This window comes from Symphalangus syndactylus, chromosome 4, assembly GCF_028878055.3.
Source record: "Symphalangus syndactylus isolate Jambi chromosome 4, NHGRI_mSymSyn1-v2.1_pri, whole genome shotgun sequence".
NCBI classification, from domain to species: Eukaryota; Metazoa; Chordata; class Mammalia; order Primates; family Hylobatidae; genus Symphalangus; species Symphalangus syndactylus.
In genome coordinates, this window is record NC_072426.2 from 80108652 (window position 1) to 80120693 (window position 12042).

The window sequence follows — 12042 nt, forward strand, 5'->3', positions numbered from 1 at the left end:
GGCAAAGTAAGTTTATAATTAATGTTTTGAATAGGAAAAAAGAGGTCATAAAGTATAATATTTACTTGTTCCTTTAAAATCAAAACACCTGTTCTTAAAAATACCTGTTTAACTTGTTACCCATATTTGCAGGTGTTTAGAGTACTCTTACAAAAGCTTTCTCTATAACTTTACTGTTCTGCCCATGGGTTTTTACAGCTGGGAGTAATCTTGGTTATCTAGACCAAGGACTTTCACATTTTTTTGAGATGAAACCTCCTTTACTTGTCTGGTGAACTGTTACACAAAATCCCAGTATTTAATACAAATGAAAGAAGATCTGCCCTTTCTAGCACATCTTGGAATCACACCTTAGTCATGCATTCCCCTAAGCCTAAAGAGGGCCCATGAATAATTTGTTCTAACTATCCTTCTCCACGCCAGCTTCAGTCTTTTTTTTTTCTTCTTGAGACAGGGTGCTGCTCTGATGTCCAGGCTGAAATGCAGTGGCACGATCTTGGCTCACTGCAGCCTCTGCCTCCCAGGCTCAAGCGATCCTCCTACCTCAATCCCCAAGTAGCTGTGACCACAGGCATGCACCACCACACCCAGTTAATTTTTGTATTTGTTTTGTAGAGGCAGAGCTTCATTATATTGCCTAGGCTGGTCTTGAACTCCTGGGCTCAAGCGATCTGCCCACCTCGGCCTCCCAAAGTGCTGGGATTACAGGCGTGAGCCACCATGCCCAGCCCCCAGCTTCAGTCTTACCCAGCAAAATATAAAGCAAAGAATAGTTTAATAAAGCAGGCTAAAACCTAATTCCATGTCTTCTGATTCATTTAGGGCTAGCTACCTTTCTACAGCATAGAAGTCATAGAATATATTTTATATACATTCTAGGTCCATATCACATTCATTTTTATAATCAGCCTTTTGTTTTGGAAATCCCGCCACCTTGTCTCCTTATCATTGTAACACTTGAATAATGGAAAATCAGGAAATAACAATAAAAGGAGCGTTAAATTAAACCGATGCTCTTTTCCTTGATTTCTTGCTTAGTTAAGCAAGAAGCATTTCACTATTCCTCAAAAATAGATTTGTGTACATTTTTTTCAGTGTCTTGAGTGCTTTGAGTTCCTTATCTCTTTTTTATGACAATTTTATTGAGAGATGATTTATATATCATAAAATTTATTAATTTAAAGTGTATGGTTAACCAAGTCATGTAGCTATCACCATCATCAAATTTAGAGCATTATCACCCCAAAAAGAAACCCCATACCCATTAACAATCACTCCTCACATCCTACCAACCCTCTTTCCACCCAAACCTAGGCATCTACTAGTCTACTTCCTATAGATTTGCCTCTTCTGGGAATTTAATAGAAAGCAAATTGTACAATATGTGGCCTTTTATGACTGGCTTCTTTCACTCACATAATGTTTTCAAAGTTCATCCATGTTGTGACATGTGTTAGGTACTTCGTTCCTTTTTATAGCCAAAAAATGTTCTATTGTGTGGTTATACCACATTTTGTTTCTCCATTTGTCAGTTTATATGCATTTGAGTTGTTTCTACTTTTTGGCTATTATAAATACTGCTGCTGTGAACATTTGTGTTTAACTTTTTGGGTGAACATAGATTTTCAGTTCTCTTGGACATATGCCCAGGAGTAGAGTTGCTGGGTCATATGGTAACCCTGTGTTTGACCTTTTGAGAAATTGCCACACCGTTTTCCAAATGGCTGCATCATTTTACATTCCCACCAGCAGTGTTTAAGAGTTCCAGTTTCCCCACATCCTCATTAATACATGTTATTATCTGTCTTTTTTGTTTCTAGTATCACCCATGATAGTGGATGTGGTATTGATTGTGACTGATTATAATTTTTCTTATGATTAATGTTGTTGAGCATCTCTTAATGTGTTTATTGGCCATTTGTATATCTTTAGTGAAATGTCTGTTCAGATCCTTTGCCCATTTTAATTGGGTTATGGAGTTTCTTGGGCTTCTTGAATATGTACATTAACGTTTTTCATCAAATTTAGGAAGTTTCAGCCATTATAGTCATCTCTCAGTACCTGCATGGGATTGGATCCAGGATACCATGTGGAACCAAAATCCATGGTCGATCAAGTCCCTTATGTAAATATACATATTTGAATATTACCTGTGCACATCTGCCCATATACTTTAAACCGCCTCTAGATTGCTTATAATACCTAATACAGGCCGGGCACGGTGGCTCATGCCTGTAATCCCAGCACTTTGGGAGGCTGAGGCGGGCAGATCATGAGGTCAGGAGATCAAGACCATCCTGGCTAACAAGGTGAAACCCCGTCTGTACTAAAAATACAAAAATTAGCCAGGTGTGGTGGCGGGCGCCTGTAGTCCCAGCTACTCAGGAGGCTGAGGCAGGAGAATGGCATGAACCTGGGAGGCGGAGTTTGCAGTGAGCCAAGATTGCGCCACTGCACTCCAGCCTGGGCAACAGAGCGAGACTCGTCTCAAAAAAAAGAAAAAAAAAAAAAACACCTAATACAATGTAAATACTATGTAAATAGTTGTTATACTGTATTTAAAATTTTATATTTATTGTTATTTTTTACTTTTTTTTCCCTGATATTTTTGAACCATGTTGGTTGATTCTATGGGATGTGGAACTCATGCATATGGAGGGCTGACTGTATTTCTTTGAATACTTTTTCTGCTCCATTCTTACAGTTTTCTCCTTTGACACTCACTGTATGTATGTTGGTACATTTAATGGTATCCCACATTTTTCTTAGGCTCTGTTCATTTCTCTTCATTCTTTTTTCCCTCTGTTCTTCGGATTGCATAATTTCTATTGATCTATCCAAGTTCCCTAATTCTTTTTTCTGTTAGATCTACTGTTGAGCTACTCTAATGAATTTTTATTTCAGTTACTATAGTTTTTAACTTCAGAATTTCTGTGTGGTTCTTTTGATATATATAATTTCTTTATTAATACTCTCTATGTGATGAAACATTGTCATCTTCTGTTACTTCTTTAAGTGTGACTTCTTTTAATTCTTTGAACATACTTATAATGGCTGCTTTGGAATTTTTGTGTGTTAAAACTAACGTCTGGGCCCTAACACAGGCAGTTTCTGTTGCTTGCTGGGTTTTTTTTTTTTTAAGCGTATGTCACATCTTGTTTCTTTGCATTCCTCATTATTTCTTTTTTGAAAACTAGACATTTTAGGTAATATACTGTGGCAACTCTGGATACTGATTTCCCTCCACCACCACAGCTTGATTTTTTTTTCCTTGTTTATTTATTTATTGACATGGCTGGACTATTTTAACAAATTATTTCATCCTCCTCCCCCAACCTTTTGGCAATATGAAGCCTCTGCTGTTGTTCCTCAGGGCCTGTGCAGTTATCCTAGGATGGCATTGGATTTAGCAGGGCTGTCTTTATCTCTTTCCGTGCCTCCATTGGTATCACTCCTATTAGACTCCACTGACTGTTCACTAATCGCTGTCTTGTTTTTGACAATGCTCTGGGACATAAATTGCTCCATAATCTGTCCCTACTAAATTGGGCCCTTTTGCAGGGATAGTTTTTGCAGCAAGTCTTTGAAATTTGTTCAGACCCCAGGAGGTATATTCTTACTATCTCTCTCTGTGGTTCTCTCTAGTAAATTAGCTGGCCTACAGTTTAGCTGTTGCCCTCCTGGAGTTACCAGCCTCCTCTTAATTGCTTACTACCAAAATATCCATTATTTTCAAGAGGCTGGAATTTCTCTAAACTCTGAACTTCTCTACATTCTATTTTAAATAAAGTCAGTTCCTTAGGGAAGAACTTTGGAGCACTTTGTTCTTATGGACTGCCTCTCCCCCTGGGAAAAAATCCATGAGGTTTTGCCCTGAGGATGGGGACAGTGACACACTTATCATTAAGCAGAGTGACCACCTCTGCCCTATGAGCAGGACACTGGGTAGGGGCAGGAGGACCCCCAGTATTCTCAGCTGGCCACACCTGGAAGTGGAGCCTCCACCCTGTTGCTGTAGGCTGGGTGAAAAAGAGCTGCACCTGTTTGGAACTTAGACTCTTTATTTGGAGCTTCTGTTCCTTTCTCTGTTTCCTTTCCTCCTGGTATTCCCATTATACATATGTTACATCTTTTGTAGTTGTCCCACAGTTCTTGGATATTTTGTTCATTTTATTTTCAGTCATTTTTTTTCTTTGATTTTCTGTTTTGGAAATTTTTATTGTCATATCCTTAAGCTCAGAGATTGTTTCTTAAGCTAAGTCCGGTCTACTAATGAACCCATCTAAGGCATTCATTTATTTCGCAGTGTTTTTGATCTCTAGCATTTTTTTAAATTCCTTAGAATTTCCATCTCACTGCTTATATTACACATCTTATGTGTTATCTGCTCTTTCCATTAGAGCCCTTAGCGTATTAATCATAGTTGTTTTAAATTCCCAGCCTGATAATTCCAACATCCCTGCTGTATCTGAATCTGGATCTGGTACATGCTCTGTCTGTTCATACTGTGTTTTTCTTATCTCTTAGTATACTTTATCATGTTTTCTGTTGAAAGTTGGACTTGATATACTGGGTAAAAGGAACTGCAATAAATAGGCCTTTGATGATGTGGTGGTGAAGTGTGGAGGGAGCGGAAGTCTTCTGTAGTCCCATAAGTAAGTCTCAGTCTCTTAGTGATCCTGTATCCCAGACTCTGAATTTCACACATGCTTCTCAATCTCCCCTCCTCTCCTGGACAGGATGACTAGAAGGGGCTGGAGTTGGGTAGATTTCTTCCTCCAAGTCAGTTAGGCACTGATAAAACCCCAGCAGGTTAGGCTCCGGTTAAATAAGTTCTCCTAAGGACAGGCTTTGTTAATAATGACAACATGCTGTAGCATACTTTAAAATGATTACCTTTTCCCCTTCCCCACTGCTGGACCCATTAAGAGATTTTTTCTCTGATCTTCACCACCAAGGACCTGATAGAGCTCCTAGAGGTAAAACTCACATGAGTATGGGGGTCCCAATATGACCGGGTCCCCCTGGAATTTTTAACGCTCAGACTTGCCTCCCCTGAGCCTCCAGCAATTTGTCAATTACAGTTCAGGTTTTCCTACCTGGGTACTGGTTCCCACAGAGATTTCTGCTCCAGTAAGTTGGAATTCTTTGTATCTGCCTATCTGTCTCACCAGTTTTGAGGGCGGTGGTTTACCCTGTGACCTCACTTCTCTGTGAGAGACCTAAGAGGACTTGTTGCTTTTTCAGTGTTCAGCTTTTGACTTGTTAGGATGGAGTGATGACTTCCTAGCTCCAGACATGCCAGACCAGAAACTGGGAATGCCCCATTTGTTTTAAGTATATGTACCATCTCTAATATTCTAAGAGCTTATATCTACAAGGAAGAAAAGCTGATATGTATCAGACATAGCATTTAGTAAAGCTCTGATTGTTTAATACTTTTCAGAGATCTTCAGTTTATTGTCCATCCTGTTAATGTGAAATTAAGTGGGATAGAATTATTTGACAGGAGCCGGGCATGGTGGCTCAAACTTGTGGTTCCACTTACTAAAGAGGCTAAGGCAGAAGGATCACTTGAGCCCAGGAGATGGAGGCTGCAGTGAGCTATGATTGTACCTCTGCACTCCAGCCTGCGCAACAGAGTGAGACCACATCTCTGAAAAATAAAAATTATTTGGCGGGCCAGGCACGGTGGCTCACACCTGTAATCCCAGCACTTTGGGAGGCCGAAGTGAGTGGATCATCTGAGGTCAGGAGTTCAAGACCAGCCTGACCAACATAGTGAAACCCCATCTCTGCTAAAAATACCAAAAATTGGCTGAGCATGGTGGTGCATGCCTGTAATCCCAGCTACTTGGGAGGCTCAAAAAAAAAAAAAAAAAAAAAAGAAAATTGTTTAACAGATGGTTGGGCACAGTGACTAACACTTGTAGTCTCAATGCTTTCAGAGGCCAAGACAGAAGGGCTTAAGGCCAGGAGTTTGAGACTAGCCTGGGCAACATAGTGCAACCCTGTCTCTACAAAAATTTTTTTTAATTGGCCAGGTGTGGTGGCATACACCTGTAGTTCTAGCTACTGAGGAGGCTGAGGCAGGAGGATTGCTTAAGCCCAGGAGTTTGAGGTTGCAGTGAGCTATGATCATCCTACTTCACTCCAGCTTGGGTGACAGAGAGCTTGTCTCTAAAAAAATAGAATTAATTTGGAAGCCTCACTCTTAATTAAAGAATTTTTTTCTAGGTTTTTAAGAATCAGTTTTCTAGCTCTTCAAAAATATCTGGTTTGCATTCTCCCTGCGTCTTTAAAATGTTAGTTGTTTAGCTTGAACCTGGCTTGAAAATAGTCTTGACTTTATCTCCCGTTTTATGGGTCTGCCTACTATTGGGGGAAATTCACCCCCGATATTTCACATAGGTTCTTTTCTATTTTCCCTAAGTGTCGACTGGTCTGAGAAATAAAGGGACAGAGTACAAAAGAGAGAAATTTTAAAGCTGGGTGTCTAGGGGAGACATCATATGTTGGCAGGTTCCGTGATGCCCCCCAAGCCACAAAACCAGCAAGTTTTTATTAGTGATTTTCAAAAGGGGAGGGAGTGTACGAATAGAGTGTGGGTCACAGAGATCACATGCTTCACAAGGTAATAAAATATTACAAGGCAAATAGAGGGAGGGCGAGATCACAGGACCACAGGACTGGGGCGAAATTAGAATTGCTAATGAAGTTTCGGGCACGCATTGTCATTGATAACATCTTATTAGGAGACAGGGTTTGAGAGCAGACAACTGGTCTGACCAAAATTTATTAGCCGGGAATTTCCTCGTCCTAATAAGCCTAGGAGTGCTACGGGAGACCGTGGCTTATTTCATCCCCTATTTATGACCATAAAAGACAGCCGTCCCCAAAGCGGCCATTTCAGAGGCCTCCCCTTAGGGACACATTCTCTTTCTCAGGGATGTTCCTTGCTGAGAAAAAGAATTCAGCGATATTTCTCCTATTTGCTTTTCAAAGAAGAGAAATATGGCTCTGTTCTGCCCGGCTCACAGGCAGCCAGAGTTTAAGGTTATCTCCCTCGTTCCCTGAACATTGCTGTTATCCTGTTCTTGAGGTGCCCAGGTTTGATGTTGTTCAAACACACATGCTCTACAAACAGTTTGTGCAGTTAATGCAATCATCACAGCGTCCTGAGGCAACATATGTCCTCCTCAACTTACGAAGATGACGGGATTAAGAGACTAAAGTAAAGACAGGCAATCACCAGGGTATTGATTGGGGAAGTGATAAATGTCCATGAAATCTTCACAATTTATGTTCAGAGATTGCAGTAAAGACAGGAGTAAGAAGTTATAAAAGTATTAATTTGGGGAACTAATAAATGTCCATGAAATCTTCACAATTTATGTTCTTCTGCCATGGCTTCAGCCGGTCCCTCTATTCGGGGTCCCTGACTTCCCGCAACAGCCCACTCCAGTTAGCCTTCTGCCTCATCACTCTATCAGAATTGTTCTGGGTAAGTTTATAAGTAACATTTATGCTGCCAGGTCCAGTCTGTTCTTTTTAAATTCTTCACTGAATAGCACATACTTGACAACTTCTTCCTCAAGACACTTCCTTCACATGGCTACTACGATGGCACCTTTTCCAGAATTTTCTCCCTCACCTAGGGCCACTTCTCAATCTCATTTCCTGACTTAACTTTCTCTACCTCTATTTAACCTCTAGAAATTGGCATTTCTTAGTGTTTAGACCTAGGCCCTGTTTTCCTTCCAAATTCCTTCAGTAATTTCATTCATTCCTGTAGCTTTAAATAATCTATGGACCCATTCTCAAATTTATATCTCCAGCTTGGCCCTTTCTTCTTTTTCCCCTCTGGGGAGTTTTTCTATAGCCCAGAAAAGCATGTGTCTCAAAGGATAGAAAATGTGGCTGGTCGCAGTGGCTAATGCCTGTGATCCAGCACTTTGGGAGGCCAAGTGGGTGGATCATTTGAACCCAAAGTTCAAGACCAGCCTGAGCAACATGGTGATACCCCATCTCCACCAAAAAAAAAAAAAAAAGCCGAGTATGGTGACATGCGCCTGTGGTCCCAGCTACTCAGGGGGCTGAGATGGGAGGATCACCTGAGCCACGGAGGTCGATGCTGCAGTGAGCCATGATCACACCACTGCATTCCAGCCTGGGTGACAGAGTGAGACCCTGTCTCCAAAAAAAAAAAAAGAAAGAAAGAAAACATAAAAAGTTAATGGTGGTGAGATTATAGGTGACTTGTATTTTCTTCTCCTTTATTTGACTTTCTGTAGATTTTCTACAGGACCTTGAAATTTACAAAGTGTTCTTAAATATTTAACCCCATTTTGATACTGTCAACAACCAACCTTGAGCTCCTTGAATCCAAGTGTCAGCTCAAAACTGGACTTCCAGTGACTGGAAGTCACTCCTCCATGCCACGTGTCTCGTGCTATCTTTGTGCTGAACCATCCCATCCCTTTTGAAGCAGAACATTTAAACCTTTATATATTCCCTGTGCTCTGGCTAATAATAGGCAGTTATTTATAGTGTGAATTTTGATCTTACAGGTGGATTTGACATGGAAGTGAAAGGTTGGGGTGGAGAAGATGTTCATCTTTATCGAAAATACTTACATGGTGACCTTATTGTGATTCGGACTCCGGTTCCTGGTCTTTTCCACCTCTGGCATGAAAAGCGCTGTGCTGATGAGCTGACCCCCGAGCAGTACCGCATGTGCATCCAGTCTAAAGCCATGAATGAGGCCTCTCACTCCCACCTGGGAATGCTGGTCTTCAGGGAGGAAATAGAGACGCATCTTCATAAACAGGCATACAGGACAAACAGCGAAGCTGTTGGTTGAAATCATAATTAATGCGTTACTGTGTGAATCACAAACCAGCACTATTTATTTAGCCTTACTTCTACTTCCAGATGCAGTGCCTCTTTTGGAGAAGACATGTTTATTTTTCATGTTCTTTCTGACATTACTTTAGCAATTCAACTTGATGTGAGAAGAAAAAACAAATGTTTCAACACGAAGTCTCTGTTTTGTGAGAATACTGCACTATGGAATAATTGACAAGTTGAAATCTTGTGTTTGTCCCAAAAGTTGTTTTGAGTTAGTTCTACCTGGTGCCCATGTTCTGATTGTGTGTGGGATTGCATGGTGTCCTGATTGCATCTAGGTGGAGCAGATGGAATGTGCTGGGCCACTGTTGGGTGGAGAGCAGCATATTCTTACAGAGGCGATGGAGTGTTATGAGCATAGTGTGTGGACGGGTATCTTCACCTGCCTGCCCCTGAGTCAGCCTCCTTGATTTGATAGCCTGAAGAATCTTTTTCCACTGAAGTAGAGGATAATTAATTGACACATCTGAAATCCCCAATCAAGCAAGAGAAAGGTAGAAATAAAAACTCCTTAACTTACTGTTGCTTACACCCCTGAAAGTCTGTTTTTAAGCAAATGGGTAATAGTAGAAAATAGGTTAGAATCTATGGCTTGATTTAAAATATAATGTTATTACATTATCATGTTCAGGATTAGGATTAGTAGTCAGTTGCTGTAAACTATTTTGAACAAACAGAAAAGAACACAGAAACATTTTTAACAGAACATTTAATTATGTTGGAGTACAGGATCCTAGCTCTGTCTGGGAACATTAGTTTATGTGAGCCAGCTCTATCAGGGTCTTCCCATGGTGGTTCAGAATAGATGAGCATAGCATGGTTTTGTTTGTTTTTGCTTTCAGTTTTCTCATTTGGCATGGATCCATATGTATTTACTATCCTTTTTTCTAATATATTAATATATGCTACATTCGTATTTGCATTACTATAATACTTTGAGTTGAAAAAGAGTTTCATTATGGAGAGAAAAAGCAAATGGTATGCCACAAGATCACTCTGATTTGAGAAAAGGGAGGAGGGGAAGATAGTCTGAATGGAAATCTGAAATACGGAATGTTTTAGAGAAATGTATCATTTGCATATAGAATGTTTTAATTGAGGTATAAATTAATGAGACAAAGTGAAGAAGAAATTATATTCAGATAGGACTGCACTACATTATTTGTCATACATGGATCTGTTACCATCAGGTCAATTCCTAGTATGCATAAATTTTTTAACCCTTTTCAAAGAGACCTATGTTGAAAATCCCTGAAAATTCACTGAAGAAAAATCATTACTCTTTTTCTCAGTAAATCATATCATCTGAAATATTACAAATTTCAAATTTCTAGGTGCTATATTCAATATTACAATAACTCTTACCTAATTATTCTTACAAGTTTTAAGTTGTGGTATTTTAGTGATTTTTTTAAAAGATGTGTGAAATGTTCTCTGCAAAATAATTCAGGCCACTGTCTCCTTTTATATATTATTATAATTATTTATTATGAAGACCAGTGAATTATGATATTTAAAGTGAGAGAACTTAATTATTTGCAGAGGTAAGTTACAGGTTGTTTTTTGAGAGAATCAAATGAGTTTACTTTTGTTCCTGTTGTTGTTTTTAAACTAGCTTTAAGTTTAGAGATGGAAGCTAAGCAATGGAAATGTTATACGTTTTTGACATTTATTAAATGGTACCAATAAAGTATTTTATTACCAAAAGTTAAGTGAAAATGTGATAAATTTATTTCTGTTGTAAAGTATCATAAAGACAGAACATTACGTATAACATGTAATTGTGTACTTTAAAAATGACCAGTGCCGCAGCTGTTCAGGTTAAAATATGGGGCATTACCAGGGGACAGGCCCTTTGTGCCCCTTCTTGATCACCTGTGCTCACCCTCTCCATAACAGTCACGCTCTGATTTTTATGATCGTTTTTACTTGTTTTTCTTCTTAGTTTTCCCAGCTACATATCTCCCAATAGACTGTTTTGCCTGGCTTTGAATTTATATACGTTATTATTTCATTATATATTCTCTTTCATTCAGTGTTTTTGAGGTTCACTCATATTATTCTCAAAGTTAGTTCATTTTTATTATTGAATAGTATTTCATTGTACTGTAGGGAGGGGAAAAACTCCCTCCCATCTTCTCAGGGTCCCAGCTGGGCTTGAAGATTAAATTGGCATAGAATAGATTAACAAGAGAGAAGCATATAAATTTATGTAATACAAATTTTATGTGGCGCAGGAGCCCTTATAAAGAAATAAAACCAAAAGAAGTAGAGTCAGTTACTTACATACTGGATTGGACAAAGACTAGTAAACTGTGAAAATGTGACTATATTTTGTGGGAGGCTTAAAAAATAGTTATTCTAACAAGGTCTGTACAATATTCTCCTGGTCTCAAACTTCTTGTCATTGAAGATAAAGATGTTTGTTGCCTTTCCTTCTAGTACAGAGAGTGTCTTTCACACTGAAATCCATCTCCTGCTCTTAAGAAACAGCACAAAGGTCAATCACCTTTTTGCACCTGCTGTTTTTCATGTGTCTTTAATTTAAATAGTATGCCGGAATGGCATATTTTAACCCCTTCAGTATGAATGTACTACTATACTTATGCTACTGTTAGTAGATACTTCGGTTGTTTCCAAGTTGTTTTTATATTCTCTTGTTGGTAACTGTTTGGGTTGTGTGTAGATTTTTGTGGTTTGCTTTTGCTGTTACATGCGTGTTGTTGTGAACATCTCTTGTAAGTATTCCAGAATTCCTCCAGGAGTAAAAATGCTGAGCCATCGGTTGTGCACATGTTTAACTTTCCAAAGTGGACCACCTTCCACCACTGGGTGAGTTCATTTTGCATCCTTGACAGTACTTAATTTTGTCGGGCTTATTAATTCTTGCCAATTTAGTGGGCTTTAGACATGAACTGTAGTTATGATTTATCTCCAGTCTTTTTGTTCATTTTTACCAGTTCATAGGGATTCTTCACATATTCCGGATACCAGTTCTTATTGGTTTAATGTTTGCAGTATCTTCTCCCATCAAGACCAGTGTGGTTTGTCTTTTCCCATTTTTGATGGTACTTTTTGATGAATAAAAAACTAACTTTATTGTGACTATCTTTTTTCTTTATGATTTCTACT

General features: G+C 39.1%; 1 protein-coding gene across 9 annotated transcripts in view; it reads left to right on the forward strand.

The window, feature by feature from the left end:
- Positions 1–10617, forward strand: part of CSGALNACT2 (chondroitin sulfate N-acetylgalactosaminyltransferase 2) — a 48270-nt gene extending 37653 nt beyond the window's left edge. For all 9 annotated transcript variants that reach the window (XM_055275233.2, XM_055275234.2, XM_063637373.1 and 6 more), the window contains one exon: positions 8571–10617. In XM_055275233.2, coding sequence (XP_055131208.1) covers positions 8571–8863 — 293 coding nt within the window. In that variant the 3' untranslated portion in view covers positions 8864–10617. The remainder of the gene's footprint in view (positions 1–8570) is intronic.
- The last annotated feature ends 1425 nt before the right edge of the window (positions 10618–12042 follow it).